The sequence below is a fragment of the Microcaecilia unicolor genome, chromosome 1 (genome assembly GCF_901765095.1).
Source record: "Microcaecilia unicolor chromosome 1, aMicUni1.1, whole genome shotgun sequence".
Lineage (NCBI taxonomy): Eukaryota > Metazoa > Chordata > Amphibia > Gymnophiona > Siphonopidae > Microcaecilia > Microcaecilia unicolor.
The window spans coordinates 385,795,127-385,821,886 of NC_044031.1; the positions used below are offsets into that span (position 1 = coordinate 385,795,127).

The 26,760-nt window shown below is 44.6% G+C and overlaps 1 protein-coding gene across 2 annotated transcripts in view; it reads right to left on the bottom strand.

Moving 5' to 3' along the window:
• LOC115474896 (casein kinase I) overlaps positions 1-26,760 on the bottom strand; it is a 93,306-nt gene that overhangs the window by 20,323 nt on the left and 46,223 nt on the right. For both annotated transcript variants that reach the window (XM_030210592.1, XM_030210598.1), the window contains exons 2-4: positions 21,236-21,346; positions 20,478-20,626; positions 18,763-18,991 (exon numbers count right to left, since the gene is read on the bottom strand). In XM_030210592.1, coding sequence (XP_030066452.1) covers positions 18,763-18,991; positions 20,478-20,626; positions 21,236-21,346 — 489 coding nt within the window. The remainder of the gene's footprint in view (positions 1-18,762; positions 18,992-20,477; positions 20,627-21,235; positions 21,347-26,760) is intronic.

Consider the following 26,760-nt stretch of genomic DNA (forward strand, 5'->3'; position numbering starts at 1 on the left):
CTGTGGAGAACTTGCAGCCCATCTGAATATCCTCAGCCTTCTCTGGAGTGACTCCCAGGTTTACCCTGATCTACTCAGGGCCTTCGCTCCAGGTGCTGCGCGCCAAAACATTTTCTCTATACACTTTGTATTTTCTCTCTGCTATTTCTTATGGCTCCAGTACAGTTTCTCTTCTTGGTACTGTCCCTGCCCAATCTTTTTCTCCATCTGAAATCACTTTATACTGCAGGAACACATTGCCCACCTTCTGCTTTCATCATCTCACCATCCCTTTTGTCTTCTCCCTTCTCAGCTCTCAACCTTCAACATTTCCTTCCTTTCATTCAACCATCTTCATTATGTCTGAGTACATCTCTCCTGTTTCACCGTCATCATGCCTCTCCTACTCTTCTCCGTACTCTCTTGCGCCTTAGCCTCTTCTCCACTGGGGATATAAATCCTAATCCTGGTCCACATCAGCTCTCATCCTCTTCATACAGGTCACACCGTTAGGTCTCTAATCTAATTTCTGTTCCTCTCCTCTTCTTCTCTGCCTCTCTCATGTGCTCTGTGGAATGCCCACTCTGTCCGCAACAAACTTTTCTACATCCACAACCTCTCTCTCTTGTACTCTCTCCATCTGCTTGCCTTAACTGAGACTTGACTTTGCGCCCTGAAGATTCTGCTTCAGCTGCAGCCCTGTGTCATGGAGGTTACCTTTTCTCCCCTACTCCTTGCCCGGTTGGCTGCGGAGATGGTGTTGGGCTACTGCTCTCATCCTATGAAGTCCACTCTATCCATCTATTCACTCCTATACCTCTCTGAGTAGCAGTCATTTATCGACCCCCTGAAAAGCCCCTTTCTTCCTTTCTCACCAACTTTGACTCCTGGCTTTCCTTCTTTTTTGAACCTTCATCTCCTTCCCTCATTCTTGAGGATTTTAACCTTCATGCTAATGATCCCTCTGACTCTTATGCTTCTCAGTTTCTCGCTTTAACATCCCCTTTCAATCTTCAACTGTGCTCCACTACCCCTACTCACCAGAATGGCTACCGTCTTGATCTTATCTTCTTCTCCAACTGCTTACTCTCCAGTTTCTGTGCCTCTGCTCTTCTTCTCGAACTGCTCACTCTCCAGTTCCTGTGCTTCTGCTCTTCCTCTCTCTGACCATCATCTGGTAACTTTTACACTTAAACACCCTTCCCCCCCAGTCCAGTCCAATTTTCACCAATACGTTTAGGAATCTTCAAGTTCTTGACTCTTCCACTCTATCCTCCAGTGTTTCAAACCTATTCTCAACCACTGTGTTATCCAAACCTGTCAGTGAGGCTGTCTCTTCCTATAATATTGTTTTCTCCTCTGCTCTGGATACTCTTGCTCCTCCCATATCTCATTCTGTAAGGCGTACCAAACCCCAGTCTTAGCTGACCTCTAGAATCTGTTACCTATGTTCCTTTGCCCGATCTGTTGAATGCCTTTGGCTGAAACCCCGTGCCCATGCTGACTTCATACATTTCAAATTCTTGTTGACCTCCTTCCAGTCTACTCTTTCACTTGCCAAACAAGACTATTACATCCAGTTGAGAAACTCTTGGCTCAAAACCTCAACATCTCTTTGCCATACTGAACTCTCTCCTCAAAGTGCCTTCACCTCCAACTCCCCCTTCACTTTTTCCACAGACTCAGGCAGAGTACTTTCATAATGTTCACAACATTAACCTTAAATTCTCAACCAAGTTACCGCCACCTCTCCTTCCCTTAGTTCATTCTTCCAACGTTCCTTCAACCCCTGCCTCATTTTCTTCCGTTTCTGAAATCACTGCAGAGGAAACTGCACATTTTCTTTCTTCCTCAAAATTAATTACCTGTTCCTCTGATCCTATTCCCACCCATCTACTGTTATCCCTTCTATCTATCATATCCTCAATGTTTCACTTTCTACTGTGACTGTTCCTGATGCCTTCAAACATGCCGTAGTCACACCACTCCTCAAAAACCCTTTTTCGACCATACCTGTCCTTCCAACTATCACTCCATGTCTAGACTTTCTTTCTTCTCGAACTATTCTGGATCCACTTCAATCTGGCTTTCGCTCTGTTTATTCAACTGAAACAGCCCTTGCTGAAGTCTCCAATGACCTGTTCCTGGTGTATAATTATGGTACAGCCAGGGACCCCCCCACTGGAATGGTGGAGGCCCAGTCATAGAGCTCAGGCCATTACAGACCTTGGCTGAGTCAGAAATCTGATGGCTGACATAACTGGGAGCTTACTGGAAAAGTATGGCCTAGTTTGTAGCCCGGATTGAGGCCTAAAAGTTAGGTCAATAGATATGGAAACAAAATGGAGAATTTCAGCACAAAATGGAAGCCCGTATCTGTTGCAAAGTGGAATTTTCTCTGTAATGTAGTTAGAAAAACAAGTTGAGAAATGAGTGAGTCATGCCAGGTGCAAAGAAAATAGGGAACTAGCTGTCCAAGAGAGGAGGGAGACTTTCCTGTGAGCAGGATTGTGGTTAGCTATGGTGTGAGAAAGGAAAGGCGTAGCAAAGATAGAAGCTACTCATTAGCATGAGCCAATCAGTGACAACCATGACATTAGCATAGATCCAATCAGGTATACCTACTGTCATATTATCCATATCCTGAGGGCACCTATAAAAATCAGGGTATTTCCTGGTTTAAGCTAGAGAGAAAAGGGTTGCCACTCTCTCTCCAAGGGAAACCAATGTGTCCAGCAGAATTGACAAATTACCTAATTGCTTTCCCTTGTAAAACCTCTAATTGGTAAAAGAAATTATAAAAGATTAGCAAATAATTAACACCTGTTTGCAGCTTATTATATTCCTATAATTAATTGATTGTACTTGCCTGTTGTCAATCACTGATTTGACTTGTACCTTGGCAAATAAACTCCTCATTCCAAATGATGATTTGTGGGCTTCACTTAATGATGAAAGGCTGTAAGTATAAATGCTTTTGCTGTATCAGGCTATCATTCGCTGCATTGTATAACCTGTAGCCTAAATCCAGTTTGTCATAAGGCTGGTATCTATTCCTTGCCAGTGCTGAGAGGCGGACTAATGCGGGTCCCTTAGACCTAACGTCTCTCAGTGGCAATTCCTTTTAGAACTTCACAACTCCCTGATTACCCCAGTACTAATGCTATTTAGAGATGGAGTCAGATTAAGGTCACTCCGGCCTTCTTGGGGGGCTCGGGACCCCTCAATTCACAACACTGGCCAGATCCAAAGGTCTCTATTCTATCCTCATCCTTCTCAATCTATCTGCTGCTTTTGACACTGTTGATCACCACCTACTCCTTGATATGCTATCCTCACTTGGATTTCAGGGCTCTGTTCTTGCCTGGTTTTCTTATCACTTCCATCACACTTTTAGTGTATACTTTGGTGGATCCTCCTCCACTTCTATCCCACTATCAGTTGGGGTACCTCAGGGCTCTGTCTTGGGGCCTCTTCTTCTTTTCTCCATCTATACTTCTTCCCTTGGTGCTCTGATCTCATCCCATGGTTTTCAGTATCGCCTTTATGCTGATGACTCCCAGACCTACCTCTCCACATCAGAAATTTCAGAAAGAATCCAGGCCCAAGTATCAGCCTGCCTGTCTCACCACCACCTAAAACTAAACATGACCAAGACTGAGCGTCTTATCTTTCCCCCAAAACCAACCTCTCCTCTTCTCCCATTTTCTCTCTCTGTGGATAACACTCCCATCCTCCCTGTCTCATCAGCTCTTAACCTTGGGGTCATCTTTAACTCCTCTCTTCCCTTCTCTGCACATATTCAACAGATTGCTAAAACCTGTCTTTTCTTTCTCTATAATATCACCAAAATTTGTCCTTTCCTTTCTGAGCACATTACCAGAACCTTCATCCACACTCTTATCACCTCTTGCTTAGACTATTGTGATTTGCTTCTCACAGGTATCCCACAAAGCCATCTCTTTCCCCTTCAATATGTTCAAAATTCTGCTGCACGACTTATATTCCACCAGTGTCTCTATGCTCATATTAGCCTTCTGAATTCACTTCATTAGCTCCTTGTTTCCGCATACAGTTCAAACTCCTCTTATTGACTTACAAGTGCATTCACTCTGCAGCTCCTCAGTACCTCTCCACTCTTATCTCTCCCTACACTCCTCCCCGGGAACTCCATTCATTAGGTAAATCTCTCTTATCTGTACCCTTCTCTTCCACTGCTAACTTCAGACTCTGGAGGGGATGCACTAAAGTCGTCGTTAGAGCCGTTCTGTACCGAATTCCATAGCGAATCGGTAGGGAAATGGCTATGCATAAAGGAAAAAATGCAAATGAGCTGCTCGTTGCAGCTCACTTGCTTTCTCTAATCCTTCGTAAAATCGTCGGATAATCGGCCGGTAGAGCATGCGCATGCCAAGGACGTAGAAACAAAAAAAACACGTCCTTTATGGACGGCTTTGCCCCCCCCCCCCCCCCCGAGGTCGCCGCCGCTTCCCGCTCCATTGAAATCAGAACTTTAAGCAGCCCTGGCCCCCTCCCTTCCCTGAAATGACAACTTCCCTGCCATCCTCCGCTCCCCCGTAGCCCCCCCCCCGCCGCCCCCCCCTAAGGTCGTTGCTGCCGCGGCTCCCCCCTCCTTCTGCCACCGGGCCCTCACAACGCCTCTCACCTCCATGTGAAGGCGCTGCAACGGCAACAACAGCTGATCACCTTTCCGGACGTCCAGGGAGGAAAGGAGGGAAGTCCGGAGAGGCGATCAGCTGTTGCTGCTGGTGCAGTGCCTTCACACGGAGGTGAGAGGCGCTGTGAGGGCCCGGAGGGGGGTGGAGGATGGCGGGGAAGCTGTCATTTCAAGGAAGGAAGGAAGGGAGGGGGGCCGGGGCTGCGTAAAGTTCTGATTTCAATGCAGGGGGGAGTGGTGGCGGCGGCGGCGACGACCTTGGGTGGGGGGGGGGCAAGGGCATCCATAAAGGGCGCTCATGATGAGCACTTGGTTGTTTTTGCCCCCTCCCGATTTTTTTTTTTTTTTTACATTTTATAAGTTTTCCAAGCCTGCGCAGCCCCAATGAGAGGTACAGACCTCTCGTTAGATTTCCCAGCGTTTTCCAGCGTTAGGACAAGTGGAAAAGCTTAGTGCATCTCATTTCAATAGGGTTTCTACACAATTTGCTCATCTGCATTCCGTTTGCGTTAGCTGCTACCGTCGTCGGGAAAAAAGTATTTCGTGCATGCCAGGGTTTACTACTTGCTCGTTAATGGCTTGTTATTGGCTCGTAAAGTTTAGTGCACCTGGCCCTCTGTTCCTTTTATCTCGCTGCACACCATATACCTGGAACAGACTTCCTGAGCCAGTATGTCAAGCTCCATCTCTGGCTGTCTTTAAATCTAGGCTAAAAGCCCATCTTTTTGATGCTCCCATCTTTTTTAACTCCCGAGTCCTATTCACTTGTTCAGTACCCATGTTTGTTTTATCATTCCCACTTTAGTAATTCCCTTATCCTTTATTTGTCCTGTTTGTCTATCCTAATTAGACTGTAAGCTCTGTCGAGCAGGGACTTTCCCTTCATGTTCAAGTGTACAGCGCTGCGCACATCTAGTAGCATTATAGAAATAAGTAGTAGTAGTAATCTGTACTTTTCATCTTTGCTTACACTCTATGCTGTCTTTCTTGCGTATTGCGTTCTTTGTATTTGAATATTTTTACTGCTGTAATTGTCTACTGCCTATGTTAACAGATTCTTGATGTATACCACCTTCAGTTAATTCTTCAAAAAAGAAAAAAATAAAGTCTAATAAATAAATGAATAAACAAAAAGTGTTGTCAACTCTTCCTAGGCTCGAAGAACAAGATGACCCAGCCCTGGCTCAATGATGATGATAATAATATGTGTTGCTTGTATACCGCCAACTCCCAGATGGTGGGTCAAAGCAGTTAACAAAAGTAAAACATTAAAGAAAAATTAAGTATAAAATTTCTTAAATAAGAACATTTTTAGTTCTATTCTAAAAGAACTATAAGAAGAGATTGTCCATAGTACTACAGGTAATGAGAGCCAAAATTGTACAGCCTGAAAGCTTAAAGAATTCTCTAAAATTTTCTTAAGTCTAATCCCCACAAATGATGGAAATAAAAGGAGAAAAGGATCTCTGGATATAGAAGATCTTCTCAGAGGGGAAACCAATCAACTTTAACAGATAAACTGGGGACAAACCATTAACATTTTAAAAGCAGGCAAGCTTGAAATAAATTTGAGCTTGCACTGGAAGCCAGTGTAAAGAAATCGAGGCCGGAGTCACTCTAGTAAACTTTTTCATGTGAAAAATAAGCTTAGCAGCTGTATTTTGAAGAATCTGTAGCTTGGAGCATAATTTAACTGTAATGGTAGAGTATGAACTATTACAGTAATCAAAATGAGTTAATACCAGAGGAGAGACGTTTTCTTATACAACTGTTGCAGTTTAAAAGAACACTGTCTTGACAATATAATCAACTTGAGGTTCTATCCCAAAGAATGTACAGAGTTGCAGATATTATTTAAAGGTAAATCAATGGAACAAATCAGGAACTACAAATCCTAGCATGCATTGTAGCAAAATGAGATGGAATAATCTGGCAACAATAATGCATACAACTCTTCTCACCATGCTGCCACCATTTCATGATTGACCTTTTATTCTTATATGGAAAGTTGTCAATGCTATTAACTACTCTGACTAGTCCTGGTTTTCTCTCTCTCATCCCACAACTGTCCGGCTATTTGCCCTGTAGAATGTACTAGACTAGAAGGTAAAGAACCACAAAAACTGTCCAAACAGAAGAACAATTAACAAGTCACTGAAACCTTTAAAGATATTTCAAAATAAAATATCCTTGGGACTAAACTAGAAATGGGGGAAGGCCGACAGTCGCTCAAAAACGTATGGTTTGGCATATGTTATCTTTCAAAGGTATCACCAAAACAGGGACGATAGGGTATCCTGATAGTGAGGTTACAAAAGAAATCATAGATCAGGTGTCCTTAATTAAAAATAAAAAAAACAGACAAAAGATTGCAAATAAATACGTCAAGTACTGAGCATAATGTAAATAGGAACAACGAACAGTTTGAAATGTCTATATGCGAATGCCAGAAGCCTAAGAAATAAGATGGAAGAGTTAGAATATATTACACTAAATGAAAAATTAGATATAATAGGCATCTCTGAGACCTGGTGGAAGGAGGATAACCAGTGGGACACTGTCATACCGGGGTACAAATTATATTGTAGTGATAGGGTGGATCGAATTGGTGGAGGGGTAGCATTGTATATTAACAAGAGCCTTGAATCAAATAGATTGAAAATTCTGCAGGAAACAAAACACTTCTTGGAATCACTGTGGATTGAAATTCCATGTGTAAAGGGAAAAAGGATAGTGATAGGAGTGTACTACCGTCCACCTGGCCAGGATGAACAGACAGATGCAGAAATATTAAAGGAAATTAGGGACGCAAACAAACTGGGCAACACAATAATAATGGGTGGTTGCCACACATTCCATTTCCCGGCCTCCCCCCCCCCCCCCCCCAAAAAAAAAAAAAAAACAACTTACAGACACGGTGGAGAAATGGTTCAGTGTGCGTCCAAAACACACACTACTACAGGCCACTTTTTGGCGTGCCTCTGTAAAAGGGCCCCATAGTGAGAAAACAGAACCAACAAAACTGCTACAAAATCACCACACAGAAGCTACATGCTAGCAGAATACCACACCTTGGTCACACATGCAAAACAGACACCTCAAAAAAATACAAGATTTCAGATGTACAATTTCCAATTAATATTCTAATAAAATGAGAAATATAATACTTTTTTTTAAATCTTTGTTGTTCGAGCATTTTATTTTTCCCCATTTGCTTTGGTCTCAGTGTTTCTTTTCTGATTTTCTCCATTTTTTCTTTAAATTCTCTTGCCAAGTCTTTTGTCCAATTGACATGTCCACCATCCATCTTCCCCCAACTCCCAGTCTGGCATCTCTCCCTCTTTCCTCCCAGACTGGCATCTCTCTCTTTTTCCTCCTGCAGTCCTCAAACTAGCAAAAGGTTGCTGACAGTGGCAGTGATGAAGACACTATTTTTGGCCAGGCCTCTGCCATGTCCCACCCACAGGAAGTTTCATCAGAAACGGCACAATGTAACAGAGAGAAGGTCCCAGGGTTAACTGAAAAGTAGTGTGGTCTTCATTGCTGCCAGCGATGATGCTCAAAAACTTAAACACAATTTAGCTACTGCACCTAATTGCGAACTGAAATGCAAGGATATCACAATAAATCCAAGGTCTTGATTTCATCTAATAAAGACAAAGCAATTCTTTTTGTTTTGGGCATCGCTTGCAATGGTTTATTATGGCGTGATAACCACATCACAGAAGTTTTGTTACATTCAACACCACATGTGCACAGATCCACTCATACAAATTCTCCGATTTCTAAGTAAAAACCTTTACTGCATCCCCTTGTTTTTCTTTTATGAAGAAAAACTGGATGTCATCAGCAAACAGATGAAACTCCACGTTCCAACCTTCAAGAACTGTAGCAAAGGTGCCAGGTACAAATTAAACAAAAAGGCGATAACGATGACCCTTGAGGAACCCCTCTAACCAACTTTTTTTCATAGACATTCTCATCCCATTTAAACTGACAACTAGCATTTAAACATGAATTAAATCAAGATGGCTTGGGGTCTACAGTACTCACTTCCTTAAGAAAAAGCAAGCAACTTACTATGCGATACTGTATCAAAGGTTGCAGTCAGATTCAGCTGAACCCATAATGCAACAAACCTTTGATTAGCCTTTACTAGAATGCTATCAATGATATCCTCCAAATTTGATATGGACAGAATTTGTTGCTTTGATAGTGAACCAAGTAAAGGCTTTGACTTGCAGGGATTGACGCTTACAGCTAAGAGCCTCACGACCACCAGTATTTTTGTCAACTGCTAAATACGGCTCCTATATATGGGACCCTTTGCGTTACCCTGCACCATTATTAACTGCTAAATACTACTAAAGACGGTGTGCAGTTTCTATACAGGTACCCACAGCACACGGGAAGTGGCACACTATGTAAATGCAAGGAGAAACGTTCACATGGATGGAGCATAGGCATGGCTCCCATTACGCATAAGAAAATAATAGCCATACTGGGTCCGACGAGTGGTCTATTTAGCCGTGTCTTTGCTTTCAGCACTGGCCAATCCAGGTCACAAGTACCTAACAGAAACCCATGATACCAATCCCGGGATAAGCAGTAGCTTCCCCATGTCTGTCTCAATAGTAGACTAAGGATTTTCCTCCACAAACTTTTCAAACCTTTTTTTAAAACTAGATATGCTAACTGCTGATACTACATCCACTGGCAATGAGTTCCACAGCTTAACTATTCAATGAGTCAAAAAATATTTACTCTTATTTGTTTTAAAATTATTTCCATGTAACATCCTTGACTGTCCCCTAGTTTTTGTACTTTTTGAAAGAGTAAAAAATTGATTTACGTATATCCGTTCTACACCACTCCAGATTTTGTAGACCTCTATCATATCCCTCCTCAGCCGTCTTTTCCAAGCTGAAGAGTCCTAACCTCGTAAGCCTTTCCTCATATTAGAGAAGTTCCATCCCCTTAATCATTTTGGTCACTCTTCTTTGAACCTTTTCTAATAGTGCTATATCTTTTTATGATACAGTGATCAGAATTGCACACAATACTCAAGGCATGGTCGCACCATGGAGTGATACAGAAGCATTATAATAGTCTTTTGTCTTATTTTCTATCACTTTCCTAATAATTCCTAGCATTCTGGGGGTTTTTGGCCACTGCCATACACAGGGCAGAAGATTTCAGTGTGTTGTCCACAATGACACCTAGATCTTTTTGTTGGTTGCTGGCTCCTAGGGTGGAACCTAGCATCAGTTAACTATGATTCAGATTTTTCTTCCCAATGTGCATCACTTTGTACACCTGTAGGAAGGTAACCCCCACCCCCATCATATTCAGTATCAAATAGACTTTAGCCTATTTCCATCTGTAATGCTGGCTTTGTGATGTCATCATACTGCACTGTGTACTGTGCTTGACAGACTTGCCCAGACATGCCTTCCTCTCTATCCAGTGACACATCTGACTCAATCTGAAGGCATGCAGTAACCTTGGGCAAAGAAATGTAGCTTATTCAGCCTGGACTGCATGGAGCGTATCTAGATTTTCAGAAAGCTTTTGACAAAATTCCTCAAGAGAGACTCCCAAGAAAATTTAAAAAGCTACAGGATAGAAGGCCATGTTCTATTGTGGATAAGGAATTGGTTAATGGATAGAAAACAGAGGGTAAAGTTAAAATGGCCATTTTTCTCAGTGGAGGAAGGTGAATGGTGGAATGCTCCAGAGATCTGTACTGGGAGTGCTATTTAAAATATTTACAAGACTTCCGGTGGGGGTATGGAGCAGTGAGGCAGAACTGCTCCGGGGCGCCTCAACAAATCTGCAAACAAAGAACCCCCCGATTCCCGCAACAAAACGAGAACGTTTTCCCCACTGACTTGCCATACGCCTGGAAAGCAAAGAAAATAGCAAGCGGCATTGATGGCGACGAAATCGGCACGAAAGGAGCCGAAAGAAAAAAGCCGCATCAGCGAAAACAAAATGGCGGACAAGACGGCAACACCGCCGCCCTCACCCAGCTCGCTCTGGGCAGCAGAGATTACCGAAGAGGTTAAGGCAGCGGCTGAACAAACAGTGGGTATGAAACTACAGCTGATCATGGAGAAGCTGGAGGGTCTTGACGAAAGACATACCCAGTTAATAACGGAGCTGCAAACAGTCCAGCAAAGAGTGAGTCAGGCAGAAGACAATATTCTAAAAGTCTCGGTGGAGCAACCCCGGTTGAAAGCTAGACTAGCGGAGGCAGAAGCGAAGCTAGAAGATCTTGAAAATCGATCTCGGAGGAACAATCTTCGTTTAGTGGGGATGCCAGAGACACTAACAGAGCGGAACTTGTGCTCCTTTCTAGAAACATGGCTGCCAAAAGCCCTGGCAAGCGTGGAGTTAACAGGATCCCTCCAGGTAGAGCGAGCACATAGACTGGGGCAGCGACGGGAAGGAGCAAGCAAACCCAGAGTCATCATATTTAGGCTCCTCAACTATGCTCACAAGGTACTCATTCTGCAGGCTCTCAGGGCAGGTCGAAGCCTGGAATATCAAGGTACACGAGTGTTATGCTTTCAGGACTACTCCGCCAAAGTATCACTGGCACGGAAGAATTTTGCCCCCCTGTGCACTAAATTATTTGGACTGAAATACAAATTCAGCCTACTTTACCCAGCCAAACTCAAACTTATTGACAATGGTCAAGCAGTATTTTTTGAACATGTGGAAAAGGCAAATCTATATGTGGATAAAATGCTGGCGGACAAGCACGAAGGTTGAGAAACGGTGGGTAGTTGAAATGCGGAGCGCTTGAAATAGCAGGAAGTGAGAGACCTTGTACAAAGAGTTTAACATTTGTTACAGTTGAATGATGCGATTTGTTGGAGCACATAGAGCGATGAAAGAGAAAGAGGACAAGTTGAGGAGCAAGTTTCGGGAAGCATGGCTGGATCGAGGAGTCAGAAGAGCTAAAAGAGACTATTACGTGAGACTTAATAACAGGACAATGAAGATAGTGAGTGAGATAATTTGAAGTAGAGTACGGGGATGTAATAATAATTTGGTAAAGGGGGCGGCCCTTGCCTTGTTAAAGCAGGAAGTCATGCAAGAAGGCAGAAGAGGGATAAGGGGGGAGTGGGGAGGGGGGGAAGGTTGGGAGGGGGATGGAGGGAAGAGAAATGGAATCGGGAAGGGGGGGGGGAAGAAGAAAAAAAACAGTTCTGTATGCATGCTGTGAAATTCAGTAAGATGGAACAAGAAAAATGCACACAATCTGAAAGATTTCACTTATTTGGAGGGGCTACCCGGGGAGTGGAGGCTGGGACACTCACGGGGCTTAAAGACACTAACACCATTACAAAATAAGCCACAACAAATATTCTTGGTAAAGGGATAGCATGAATACGTTGCAGGTGTTAACATGGAATGTGGGGGGCATACATTCCCCAATTAAGCGACAAAAGATATTAAAAGCACTAAATGACAAGAAGGTATCGATATCGTTCCTGCAGGAGACGCACCTTTCCAAGGAGGAACATGCCAAATTAAAAAAATGGTGGGTGGGAGAGTGGTTTGATGCACCTGCGGTGGGAAAAAAGGGAGGTGTAATAACTTTGATTCGGAAAGGGCTCAATGTAGAGATAAAGAGGGTGGAGGCGGATACAGGAGGGAGGTATGTCCTGGCTTCAGTAGTGATTGAGAGACAACCAGTACTATTGTGCAATCTATATGCTCCCAATGTCCACGACAAACAGTTCTTTAACCAAGTTAGCCGTAAAATACATGCCTTCGGAGAGATACCAATTCTGATGGGAGGAGACATGAATGATGTGATTGAACCCACTTTAGATAGGTCTAAACCAACGGGGAGAGAATTGGCCAGAAAGGGGAGGGGAATTGATAGCTTGTGTGCCGCTCTGGACTTGGTGGATGTATGGAGAACACTAAACCCTGTGGAGAAAGATTTTACACACATATCTAGGGCCCACTTAACGATGTCTAGAATAGACTATATATTGTCCTCCTCAGAATTATTCACTAAGGTGGAAGAAGCGCAGATAGGGCCAATAATGATTTCTGACCACGCCTGGGTTCGGGCGCAATTCAGGTGGGGGGAGGGAACCACCGAGCAGGGAGAGTGGAGATTCCCAACCTTTCTATATCGGGACAGCAAATTTATACCCTTCCTGGTAGGGAAATGGCAAGAATACAGAGCCAATAACGAACAACATGAAGCAGACCAGATTCTTTTCTGGGAAACGGCAAAGGCAGTACTTAGGGGAGAGATTATCTCTTATGTAGCCTTTCAGAGAAAGATTAGGAACGGAGAGGTATTGAGGCTACAGAGGAGGGTAACATGGCTAAGAAGACAGTACGGGCAGGGGCACTCGGGAGCCGTTAGGGCACAATTATTGGAAGCGCAGCAAGCTCTAAACGAACTATTACAGGATAAGGCACAGAAGTCAAATTTATATTATAAATTTCAGCTATATAAGTTTGCGAGCAAAAGTGGAAGGCTGCTGGCTCGATTAGCTAATCAGCACTCAGGTGCTAGGAAAATACTAACAATGATAGATGAGACAGGGGAGTGGATACATACTGACAAAGGGATTAATGCGATATTAGGCCCCAGGTTCAGATGGGATGAGAGCGGAGTTTTAAAAAATCTTGGGGACGGAAATAAATCAAGTGCTCACAAGGATATTTAATGATTCCCTTCAGCGAGGCAGCCTGCCTGCTCACTTAAATAGGACCCAGATTAGTGTATTGCCAAAGCCGGGTAAACCTCCGGACCGCCCTGACTCCTATAGACCATTTCACTACTAAATGTAGAGGCGAAGTTTCTAGCCAAGATACTGGCAAACAGGCTGTCAAGATTTCTTCCGTCCCTGATTATAGAACCGCAGGTGGGGGGTTCATCTGTGGCAGAGTGGTAGCAAAGAATATGAGACGCATATGGGCAGCATTGGAGAGGGTACGAATGGAGCAGACACCAGCCTTGCTGATAAGCTTCAACGCCGAAAAGGCGTTTGACAGAGTGGACTAGAATTTTCTATTTGGGGCACTGAAGGTGTATGGCATCACTGGGTTCTTCGCGCAGGCAGTGAAAGTATTATATACTGAACCTAAGGCACAGGTTTATGCTAATGGTCACTTATCTGATTGGTTCCCGATACGGAGAGGCACAAGGCAGGGGTGTCCGTTATCGCCACTCCTCTTTATACTTACCTTAGATCCCTTATTAAGGGAGATTCAGAGTAATGCAGATATCAAAGGGGTAAAATCAGAGAAATAAATTTCAAGACAGCGGCCTTTGCGGACGACTTATTAGTACTGCTCACACAACCACATCAGTCCTTGCCTCATCTCATGGAAAGCCTTAGGGAATATGGAGACTTTTCTGGCCTCAAACTAAACCTTCAGAAATCAGAAGCATTAGCTAGTCATGAAGAGCTTAAAGGTGAATGGGGGGATAGTTTTTCCACTCCGGTGGGCAGATGGATCCTTTAGGTATTTGGGCACTAGATTAACGATGGACACAAGTAAATTGTACGAACTGAATGTCATCAAGTTGTTGGGGGACACGCAGGACCAGTTAATAAAGTGGTCCTCGCTCCCGTTATCATTGACAGGTAGACTACACATATACCGCATAATAATCTTTCCCAGATGGCTATATATTCTGAAAGCCCTCCCAATTAAATTGGTGAAGAAAGACTTGGCAATGCTTAGGAAGATAGTGGTGTCATTTTGCTGGGCAGGAAAGAAGCCCAAGTTGAAATGGCAACACCTAGTGGGTGCCCAGAGGCAAGGAGGATTAGGATTGCCAGACATGCACGTATACAATCAAGCGTGCCTGATGCGCCATCTGAGAGACTGGATTTTTGGCACTAGCACTTATACAGATATGGCTATGGAAAGGGCATATTTCTATCCTTGGCATGTGAATTACCTGTTACATGTGAAAAGGAAACAAATGCCTGAACGGGGCCGATATGGCAGGTATGGAGGGAGTTGCTGCCAAGATGGAGACAGGACCCGTCCTGTAGTGCCCTTTTGTCGATACAAGGTAATGATGCTTTCATGCCCGGGAGGGAAAATGTAGTTTTTCGCAAGCTTCAAGATAAGGGTGTAACATTGATAGAGAACCTCATCCAAGAGGATGGGACATTGATTGCGGCAAGTAATTTCATGCATATAAGTTCAGGGGGCCAAATGGGGGTCTTGGCATATCATCAACTGTCCCATTATATACAGAGTCTCCCACAGGCAGGTCTTTCACTGAGCTTTGGCAGAAACCTGAGGGATTTCTTAGAGGGGGACGCAGCGGGGCAAGTATCAGTTTCATGGTTCTTGTTTTATTTCCCCCCCTCTTGGACCTCTTTCTGACTCCAGATCACACGGGGGACTAAAGATACCTATGTCACATAACAGGTTCTGTATGATTTCTCCAACCTCCATTACCACCCAATCACAAGGAGGTCTGCTCTGGGTTTGCATTAGGGGCTGTAATCGAATTCTGATTCCCATAACTACTGCTTTCTGTGTTCCTGGATCTAGGTATACTCTGGGCCATTTATGTTCCCAGATAATGCCTATTAAAAAACTGTCTAAGTTTCTCCAGAGACTGAGTGTATGTGATGTGCCTTGTAAGCTAAATGTAAGGTAAAGAGAAGATAGAATAAAGACAGAGATTGGTTTAAATAGATAGATACATTTTATTTCTTACCCAAAGACAAGTCTTCAAATTGGTACAAATGCAGACATCAGACTTTAATCAGGTACATTCAGCAGACAGATTCTGGGTACGACCGGACAGAGCCCTGCCGTCTGACAGAAGCGTTGGGGAGAATTCCAAAGCTATGGCAATTTGTCCCCTCTTTTATACACGAACCTCTCCATAGAAGTCTATGGTGAGATACCTAGCTCTCAATTTCTGAGATGATACTTTCCCACGCAGTCTTATCAGCATGTTTTGGGAAGCGTTGAGATAACAGTTCCACATCTGTCTGTGTCGCAATACTTTTAAGAACTCTGTATAACCTCTGTAGCCTTCTATACAAAACTAATAGACTCCATTTTGTTCATCTGATTTAAAGTGACAGTTGTACCAGTTTGTGTCAGGACTCATTGTTCAGACCTGTTTTTTACAGATTCTGAAATATTAAATCATGTACTTGTTATTTGGCCTAGTCAGTACTTCTTCAGTTATTTTAGCTGTTAAAGGTATGTAAATTGACCCATCACTATTCCAGTGGATGGATCCCAAGCGGGGACACATATTAACTTACAGGAAAAGCAAGTCCTTGCTCAGCCAGTCATAGATTTTTAAACCTAGCTGGTATTTTTACAGCCTGAGTCCTAAAATCTGGCCTTCCACCCTTCCGGTGGGCATCTTGCTGTAGTATAATTATACATTCTGTAAGGAATTGGGGAAGGGGCAGCCAGCAAGGAAGGTGACTGAGGTAGCAGAACGATGGAGTCGGGATAGGCACACACCAATTTCGGAGACACTTATAAGGAGGTCACTAGTAGAGATAACATTGGTCATCCAAGGAGCAGAACTCCAGGAATGCCAGTTCAGAGCGGTGCACAGAGCATACTTTTCACCGAAAAGGGCATTTCATGCAGGGATAATAAACACCGATCAGTGTCAAAAATGTAGGCAGGGGGAAGCGACCTTTGTTCATTGCATGTGGCAGTGTAGGCACATCAACTTATTCTGGCAGAAGATAAGGCAATTTTTAAGTCAGGTATTAGGACACCAGGTTATCCTTACTTTTGAAAGAATGATGTTTAATCTTGTGGGGCATTGGGGAGTGGGTACACGGGGAGAACGCATACTGTTAAGTAAGTCATGCATAGTAGGGAAGAAATGTATTCTTAATCATTGGGTGTCGGACATGCCTCCCTCATATTGGTACTGGAGAAACAAACTTCACCAACTCATGTTGTGGGAATCCAGAGAAGCGAGGGTTTCGCCAAAGAGACAGGAACGGTTCCTAGCAATCTGGATGCCATATCTTAATAAAGTATCACCTAGAGCTTGCAGTCAAATTCTGAATAGGTTGCCATGGGGTAATAAGGGGGATAGGGAATAGGGAATAATCTGGTATGGGCAAATATGCAGAACTCAAACGGTGGACGACCAAATCAAGGAAGGGGGGGTGGGAGGAGGGAGGGGCCTGTAGAGGAGAGGGTTATGGGTTAAGTGTGTGTATACGAGATGTCTGCAATGCTACGCAACTGGCAACATTAGTAAAAAAGGGGGGGGAGTTTTGTAGTTTACAAATGAAAGCACAAACATTTGAATTATAGGAACAGAGATTTGAGGGAGGGCTGGGAGAAAAATTAAAACACTTTGATAATAGACGTTCATGATTTATTCATATGCGTATGTTATATTATGTTCTGTAACTTATCATATATGGAATTTGTTGTTTCTGTATAACATGCTGATTCAATAAAAACCGTTGAAAGATAAAATATTTACAAATGATCTGCAAAACTTAAATCATATCTTCGTTCTAATTTCCAGACGAGACAAAACTATTCAAAATTGTTAAAACACACGTGGACTGTGAAAAATTGCAAGACCTTAGGAAATTGGAAAACTGGGCATACAAATGGCAGATGAAATTTAATGTGGACAAATGTAAAGTGATGCTGGGATCCACCTTAGGAGTCAGCACCCAAGGAAAAGTGTCATTGTAGACAATATATTGAAATCTTTTGCTCAGTGTATGGCGGTGGCCAAAAAGCAAACAGGATGTCTGGAATTATTAGGGAAGTGATGCAAAATAAGACCAAGAATATTATAATGCTTCTGTATCGCTCCATGGTGTGACTTCACCTTGAGTACTGCGTTCGATTCTAGTTGCCTTATCTCAAAAAAAGATATAGTGGAATTAGAAAAGGTTCAAAGAAGGGCGACCAAAATGACTAAGTGGATGGAAGTCCTCTCATATGAGGAAAGGCTAAAATTAGGGTCCTTCAGCTTGGAAAAGAAATGGCTGAAGAGGGATATGATAGAACTCAATGAAGTTACATGGTAATACTTTTAAAATGAATAGGAAGAAATATTTCACTCAGTGAACAGTTGAGCTCTGGAACTCGTTGCCAGAGGATATGGTAACAGTGGTTAGCGTATCTGGGTTTAAAAAAGGTTTGGACAAAGCCTGGAAGAAAAGTTCATAGTCTTGTTATTGAGATGGACATGGGGGAAGCCACTGCTTGCTCTGGGATTGGAAGAATGTAATGCTGATACTAACTGGGTTTCTGCGACCTGGATTTGCCAACGCAGGAAGTGGGATACCGGGCATGGAGGACCATCAATCTGACCCAGTATGGCTATTCTTATGTTCTTATGACTTTGAGGGATAGCCAGATGATGTCAAAGACATACTTGTGGTTACCATAGGGTCAATATTCAGCTGGTGGTCAGCATTTTTTTGACCACCAGTGGCAGTATCCATGCCGGATCATGCCTGGGAACCAGCACTGAATATCCAGTTATACAAAGTCAGATAATACTTATCCAGATAAGTTAAACCAGATAAAGATAGGACTGCATAAAATACACACCTATTTATCCGGTTAACGTATCCTATTTATCCGGTTAACGTATCCAGTTATGTGCTGAATATTGGTACTTTACCGGATAAATGTCGACACTGCCCCTGGACTGTCCACAAAAGCTGGTTTCAGCTTAGGCAGTAAAACCAGGTACATTCAAGCAGCACTATCTAGCTCAGTGCCACTGATTATACCCAGTTAGCCCTGGACAAGCCATTTAAACAGCCAGGAGACTCTCCTGGCCGATTTATCAACCCCTATCTCTCTAATAATCTGGCATGGATCAATCACATATCAAGATGCTATGGTAACTTGAAAAGACACTTCTGATATGTTTCTGTATAAAAGATAGACACAGGGTCAGCACTGATTCTAGCACTCATGCAGACGACGAACACGTCACCATGCCAACAGTAAAGCAAACCTGCAAAACCAATACAAAGTCCCCAGGAGAAAATATTGCACACAAACTTTGGAGATACCCAGGCACTTTGAAAACTGTGAATTTCTGTGTATTAAAGGTCTTGGCGTACCTATCCCCAGGTGAGTGTTGATTGAAGCATAGCGAGCAGTTCCCGTCAGGTTCTTGTTTTCCCGGTATGGGATGTGCTGGTGTGTCCGGGCGTCACGGTACTTCTTAGCAAGCCCAAAGTCGATGATGTACACAAGGTTCCCCTTTTTGCCCAGTCCCATCAAGAAGTTGTCTGGCTTCACATCTCGATGGATGAAATTCTTGGAGTGAATGTACTCGATGCGGCTTATCTACAATGAAACATAAATAATCTGTGTTTGTGTGGGAGGAGGGAGGGAGATGGTAAGATAGTTTTAAGATTTCAGATCATTTGGCATTCCTTTTCAGCTCTGTAGACCACCAAGATTATGTAAAAATTATACAAATTGGTTTCATACACTCCCACCTGGGAAAAATTTGGGGGCTTTACACTTCCATTAAACCTTAACTCCCCCGTGGTTTTAGTCCTACAGGGGCATTCCTTCAATCAATCAAATGGACTGCAGCCAGAAGCCAAGCACATCCCTGAGACTGGCCCCATTCTTTTACATCATCCTCAGAACCAGCATGCTATCTCCCAGATTCTATATAGCGTGAGTTAAATTGCGAGCGCAAATCCAGTTGTATTCTGGATTTGTGCGCACAACTTAGTAACAAGCCAATCAGCACCAATAATTGCCACTGACACTAATTGGCATTAATTAGAATTTACGCACAGCGTTTCCATAACGTGATGGGTGTAACTTCTAAGTCGCATAGCTGAAAAAGGGACATGGCCATGGGAGTTCCTAAAATCTATGCACACGGTTGCAGAATACACCCGGTCTAAGCGTAATTTAGGCGTCAGTTTTTTACACCACTTGGCATAACTGCCTGCGTCTAAATTTAGTCAAGTGGGTGGGAGCTCGGGTAATTCTATAAACCACGCAGAAATTTAGGCTTACTCTAGGCATATTTTGTTTTGGTGCAAATTTTTTTAGGAATATATTTAGAATCTAGACGTATACAACATATGATTCTGGGCCAACAGCAAGGTACTATTATTTAAGAATCATGGAAGGAATAAGGTTCTACTAATACAAAGGGCTTGAAAACCACTGCATTGTCTCTTGCTGGTTTAGCTTGAAGATGTCTTCTGTCCTTCTAGGAGAAGAAGCTTGGTTAACAAACCTTTCCCCCACCTCGCTCCCCACAACACAATCCAAACAGGTCTGGCAAGTATTACAAGTCTCTTAAGACAGCTTCAGCCGAGTCAGATTTTGTGACTGTTGATGTTCTGGTGAAGGCCTTCCATGTTCCTTAATAAATTTAACAGGCTTTAATAATATCACAGTTTGGACGTTGCTTTCTGCCTTTTCCCTCATTCTCCAACCCTGATGCTGAACAAATACTGGAGAGGTTAGAGGGAGTTTTTTCTCCAGTTGGCATTCATATAAGATAACATACAGGATTAAAATCTGTGTCGGTGGTATCTGAGAACCTCTGCACAATTATACTTGAAAATAAACCCAACTAAAACCAACCTAGTAGCTGAAATGGGGGGGGGGGGGGGGGGGAACCCCAAACAAAAAAAAAAACATAAAAATCAGAACACACTAAATGTTTCCATTTTTCCTGTATGTAGCTGCCATTTATTTCAGGATCCTGAAAGCAAGCGAACTGGATTGGAATGGAAATTCCACTGCATTACCCCAAGTCAATAACCATCCACTCTCCCCACCACAGAAGGCAAATTACCATTTGATCAGCCAAGAGCAGCACAGTCTTCAGGCTGAATTTCCTGGAGCAGAAATTGAAGAGATCTTCCAGACTGGGCCCGAGCAGCTCCATTACCATCACGTTATAGTCGCCTTCAGCCCCACACCACTTAATAGATGGGATCCCCACTAGTCAATGGGCATAAAAGGTTATCAGAGAGGCAGAAGGAAGACAAAACACATACAGTACTATTAACTACCCCATTCTATTCAATATTTCATGAATTTCTTGTTCTGACAAAGCAAAATATGTCTTTTGCCCCATGGCGAGCAACAGGATTCTAAGTGGGACCCTGAGGACTGAAGCAAGCTGCCTTCAAGACAATACTTCAGTGCCTCTTCTTTAGCTGGCAAGGTCACGGCAGTAATGGCAGCTATCATCTCTGCCTGGGATGGAGTGCATCATCGTCATGGTGGTCTGCACACCAAAATTCAAATCAGAGTTTATCTGCTCCACAGTGCTGTGCACCAAGCCAAGTAGCAGCCCTGCACATCTGTCATTTTACTTTGATTTGCAAAAACATTTTAACTTTAAGCTAAACATCTTTCCCCAGTCTCTGATAAGCGGAGGAGCTACGCATCAAGGTAAGATGACTGTGCTGAACAAGTGGAGATAAATGGTTCAAACGAGGGCTGCATCTACAGTCCTGAAAGTCTCCACCAGCAGTACTGGGCAACCATTTGTGGCCGGGAGCTCTGGCTTTTTCTCCCCTCCCTAACTGGCGCACCAAGCCTTACCTCCTCCCTGCATCATCTTGTAAAACTTGCTTTCTATGTGTAGCTGAGGGTGTTTAGTCTTCACACACTCCAGTTTGATTGCCACCTCCTCTCCTGTGGCAATATTAGCACCTAGAAAGAAAAAAAAAAAAGGAAAAGAAAATAAGTGAACTTAAATATAGATGTATTTCTTTGTATAAGTGTTAATGCCCTCACTTGTATCAATAACTACCCACAGTGTTGGAATTCAACTCTTCAAATTTGTCAATGTTTTAGAAGTTTAAAAAAAAATGAGGAAAGTATGCAGAGTGTGGCTCATGGAATTCTTTCCATCCCAACCCTGGTGTGTGTATTATGTGTACAAAAAATAGATATAAATAACATATACACACACACATTCTAACACAGCGAATCACGTAAAGACATACAAACATACGTGCGCTCCCACACACGCATACATATGAAGAGACACCAGCCCATAAAGATACAAATGTAAGCACTGTTGATTAATCGCTGTTAACATTTCAGATTAATTTTAATCGCCATTAATATTAGCATATTAAGAAAGCATGGGGGTGGGGGAGGGACATAACTAGCAAGAGTCACAGATTCAACTCTGGGCAGACTGGATGGGAGCATGCTGGTCTTAACACTAACTGCCACCGTTACAAACTTTAGTGGTAGCCCTATGGTATCACTTCTAGCAGCGCAAGACTACTGCTACATCAACATTTTGTACTTGGAACCAGCATAGACAGAAGCAAAAAGGGAATCACTCCTTTCTGTCCTACCCTAATACCACCTGGACATTGTCAAGGCAGGCCCAGGTGGGCTAATGGGGTGAAAGGGGGTATTCCTGAGGGCCTTTGGGAGGGGGCAAAAATAGTCCCTGATATTAAGCCTGCTACCCAGGTAGAATACTGAATATCATCACTATCTGGTTAATTGCCTGGTTCGCACCGAGACAGTAAGAATGATATTCAGCAGCACTAAATTTAGTTAAATTTTTAGAATGTGTTTGGTGGGGGGAGGAGTCTGTACCTTCAATGTACTTAGCAAGATTTGAAGACATCCCAGGAGGTGGTTCACATTCTGGCCTTTTTTTGCTTCCTGCTTATTTTTTTTTTTGTAGTTCCTAGGAGCAGCTTAAATACATATTCACTTTATACCTATGGATTCTGAACGATGGAAGACAGGTCTCTGCGACTACAAGACCCAAAGAATTGATCATTTAAAATGGAGGTGGCAGGATGGGATAGTAATGCAACTGGCCAGCACCAAATGCTTGGGCCTGTAGATCTGCAGTACTAGACACACAGCAGCTTGGAAACAACATTTTCTGGTGAAATACAAGTTTCACAACCACCTCTTCACAGTGGATTCACTGAAGTGTATTGTTCAAAGCAGTTTCACTCAATTCTATAAACTATGAAGGTAATCTTCAATGGCTACAGTGAGCTGCGTTATTTAAATATTGTTTTGTTCTTGTCTTAATGTTTGTAAGCATACTTTGTGTATAATTTTCAATACACATTGATGTTTTAAATTAACACCTATAGTCAGCTGTATTAAATATTTATGTATTGGCATTGAACTCGGCCACAGCTATCTGTTTAGTTGAGGCTTGTTGAATAAGGAGAAATTAGATCTTACCTGCTAATTTGCTTTCCTTTAGTCCCTCCGGACCGGGCCATCAGTCCAATCCTGGTCCGGTCCGGAGGGACGCTAAGGAACAGGACAATCTAACTTTATAGTGGCTGAGTAATATTACCACACTGCCCTCTTTCCATCCTTTCACTATACAGATATTAGTGGTCTCTGGTTAAATGAGTTTTCAGCCTTACATCTGTACAGCAATTGGAAATCTATATATTGCAGTCTTATGTATTCACTAACACCCAGTGAACGTACAAGTCTATTTGAAAACCGAGCCCTTTAAGGTAAAATTATGTATAATCATACCTGATAATTTTCTTTCCATTAATCATAGCTGATCAATCCATAGACTGGTGGGTTGTGTCCATCTACCAGCAGGTGGAGATAGAGAGCAAACTTTTGCCTCCCTATATGTGGTCATGTGCTGCCGGAAACTCCTCAGTATGTCGATATCAAAGCTCCATCCGCAGGACTCAGCACTTAGAGAATTACACCCACGAAGGGACACTCTGCCCAGCTCACCACCGCCGAAACGGGGGAGGGGAATTAACCCAGCTCATCCCCACACAAGTGGGGGAGGGGAATCCGTCCAGCTCATCCCCGCGGAGCGGGGGAGGGACACCACACCCGCCGATGCGGGGGGATCTGGCTTATCCTGCAACCGCAACCGCGGGAGGAGCTGACTGACCCTAACACCGCCGAAGCGGGAAGGGTACAAAGCTGCCCTACAGCCGCACGAAGCGGGAGGGAGTGCCGGCAGAATTTTAAGTCTCAATCCAGCCCCGTAAAACGGAGGGGAGAGGAATGCAGCAGCTCACTGTAACACAAACTCGTCTTAACTCTTGAAGAATCCAAGTGAAAAGACTTGAACACGAAGTCTTTCTGAAGTAACTGAAGACTAAACTTGAACCTGAAATGCAACCAGAATAAAAACAGTACAGATATCTGGGAGGGGCTATGGATTGATCAGCTATGATTAATGGAAAGAAAATTATCAGGTATGATTATACATAATTTTACCTTCCATATCATCAAGCTGATCAATCCATAGACTGGTGGGATGTACCGAAGCAGTACTCACCCAGGGCGGGACATTGAAATCCCTGACCTCAACACTGAAGCTCCAAACCGGGCCTCCGCCCGTGCAGCCACAGTCAAACGGTAATGCTTGGAGAATGTATGAGCCGAAGCCCAAGTTGCCGCCTTGCATATCTCTTCCAAGGAGACGGATCCGGCCTCTGCCATCGAGGCCGCCTGAGCTCTTGTGGAGTGAGCCTTCAGCTGGATAGGCGGCACCTTCCCCGCGGCCACATAAGCCGCTGCAATGGCTTCCTTGACCCATCTTGCCACTGTAGGCTTAGCAGCCTGCAGACCCTTACGAGGACCTGCACACAGGACAAACAGATGATCTGACTTCCGGAAATCATTGGTCACTTCCAAGTATTTGATGATGACTCGTCTCACATCCAGATATTTAAGAGCAGAGTACTCCTCTGGGTAGTCCTCCCTATGAAAGGAAGGGAGACAGAGCTGCTGATTCACATGGAATCGAGAAACAATCTTGGGCAGGAAGGAAGGCACTGTGCGAATAGTCACTCCTGCCTCAGTGAACTGCAGAAAAGGCTCTCGACAAGAGAGCGCCTGGAGCTCGGAAACTCTTCTGGCTGAAGTGATAGCCACCAAAAAGACTGCTTTCAACGTCAGGTCTTTCAGAGATGCCCTCGACAAGGGTTCAAAAGGCGGCTTCTGCAATGCTCTTAGCACCAGGTTGAGATTCCACGCAGGCACCACTGAGTGCAGAGGAGGGCGCAGGTGATTAACTCCCTTGAGAAAGCGCACCACATCTGGCTGCGAAGCCAGGGAAACACCCTTCAGGCGGCCCCTGAAGCAAGCCAGAGCCGCTACCTGGACTTTAAGGGAACTGAGCGACAGGCCTTTCTCTAGACCTTCTTGCAGGAACGCCAACACTGAAGAAATTGGAGCAGTGAAGGGAGAAAGTGAGCCTGCTTCACACCACGCTGCAAAGATACGCCAAACCCTGGCGTAAGCAGTAGAAGTAGAGCGCTTCCTCGCTCTCAGCATAGTGGCGATGACCTTGTCTGAGAAGCCCTTCTTCCTCAGACGCTGCCGCTCAATAGCCAGGCCGTAAGACCAAAGGGGGAGGGATCCTCCATCACCACGGGACCCTGATGTAACAGGCCCTGCTCCACTGGCAGTCGCAGAGGATCGTCGACTGAGAGCCTGATCAAGTCCGCATACCAGGGACGTCTGGGCCAATCCGGACCCACCAGGATTACCCTGCCGGGATGCTTTGCCACCCGGTCTAGCACCCTGCCCAACATGGGCCAGGGCGGGAACACATAGAGAAGCTCTTGTGTCGGCCACTGTTGGAGAAGAGCATCTACTCCCAGGGATCGAGGGTCCCGTCCTCTGCTGAAGAAGCGCGGCACTTGGCAATTGGCCGATGACGCCATCAGATCTAGGCTCGGCTGGCCCCAGCGCTTCGTGATGTCCAAGAACGCCTGAGCAGATAGCTGCCACTCTCCGGGCTCCAAGGTATGGCGACTGAGAAAGTCCGCCTTGACATTCATGACTCCGGCAATGTGGGCCGCTGAAAGCTGCTCCAGGTTCGCTTCCGCCCACTGGCATAGATTCATAGCCTCCTTGGCTAAAGGGGCGCTCTTGGTACCTCCCTGGCGGTTGACATAGGCCACAGCCGTGGCATTGTCCGACAGGACCCGTACAGGCTTCCACACCAGTACCGGGATGAACTCCAAAAGCGCCAACCGAATGGCTCTGAGTTCCAGGAGGTTGATAGACCACTTTGCCTCTGCAGGAGACCAGAGCCCCTGCGCTGTCCTTCCTAAGCAGTGGGCTCTCCAGCCCGACAAAGAGGCGTCCGTCGTGACGACAATCCACTCTGGGGTCACCAGAGGCATTCCCGCAGACAATTTGTCTGTCTGCATCCACCAGCTCAGCGCCTTGCGCACTGCTGGGTCCAAGGGAAGTCGCACAGCATAATCCTCCGACATCGGAGTCCAGCGCTGCAGCAGAGAGTGTTGAAGTGGTCTCATATGAGCCCTGGCCCAGGGCACTACTTCCATCGTGGCCGTCATAGAGCCCAACAGCTGCACATAGTCCCAAGCCCGAAGAGGAGAGGCTACTAGGAACTGGTTCACCTGAGCCTGAAGCTTGACAATCCGATTGTCTGGCAGGAACACTCTGCCCACTTGGGTGTCGAATCGAACCCCCAGATACTCCAGGGACTGAGTGGGGCGCAGCTGGCTTTTCTCCCAGTTGATGATCCATCCCAGGGAGCTCAAAAGAGCAACCACCCGGTTCACAGCTTTGCCGCACTCTGCATAAGAGGGGGCTCGGATCAACCAGTCGTCCAGATAAGGATGGACTTGTACTCCTTCCTTCCTCAGGAAGGCCGCGATGACCACCATCACTTTGGAGAAGGTCCGCGGAGCAGTAGCCAACCCGAATGGGAGGGCTCTGAACTGGAAGTGTCGGCCCAGTACTGCAAAACGCAGGAAGCGTTGATGAGGAGGCCAGATGGGAATATGCAAGTACGCTTCCTTGATGTCCAAGGATGCCAGGTACTCCCCTGCCTTCACTGCCGCTATAACAGAGCGGAGAGTCTCCATGCGAAAGTGCCGAACTTTCAAGGCCCGATTGACCCCCTTGAGGTCGAGGATAGGCCGGACAGAACCTCCTTTCTTTGGTACCACAAAGTAAATGGAGTAACGTCCTTTGCCAAGCTGATTTTCTGGCACCGGAACGACCGCCCCCAGGCGGATGAGATTGTCCAAGGTCTGCTGCACTGCCACAGCTTTGACCGGAGACTTGCAGGGAGAGAGTACAAACCCGTCTTTTAAGGGTCGGCA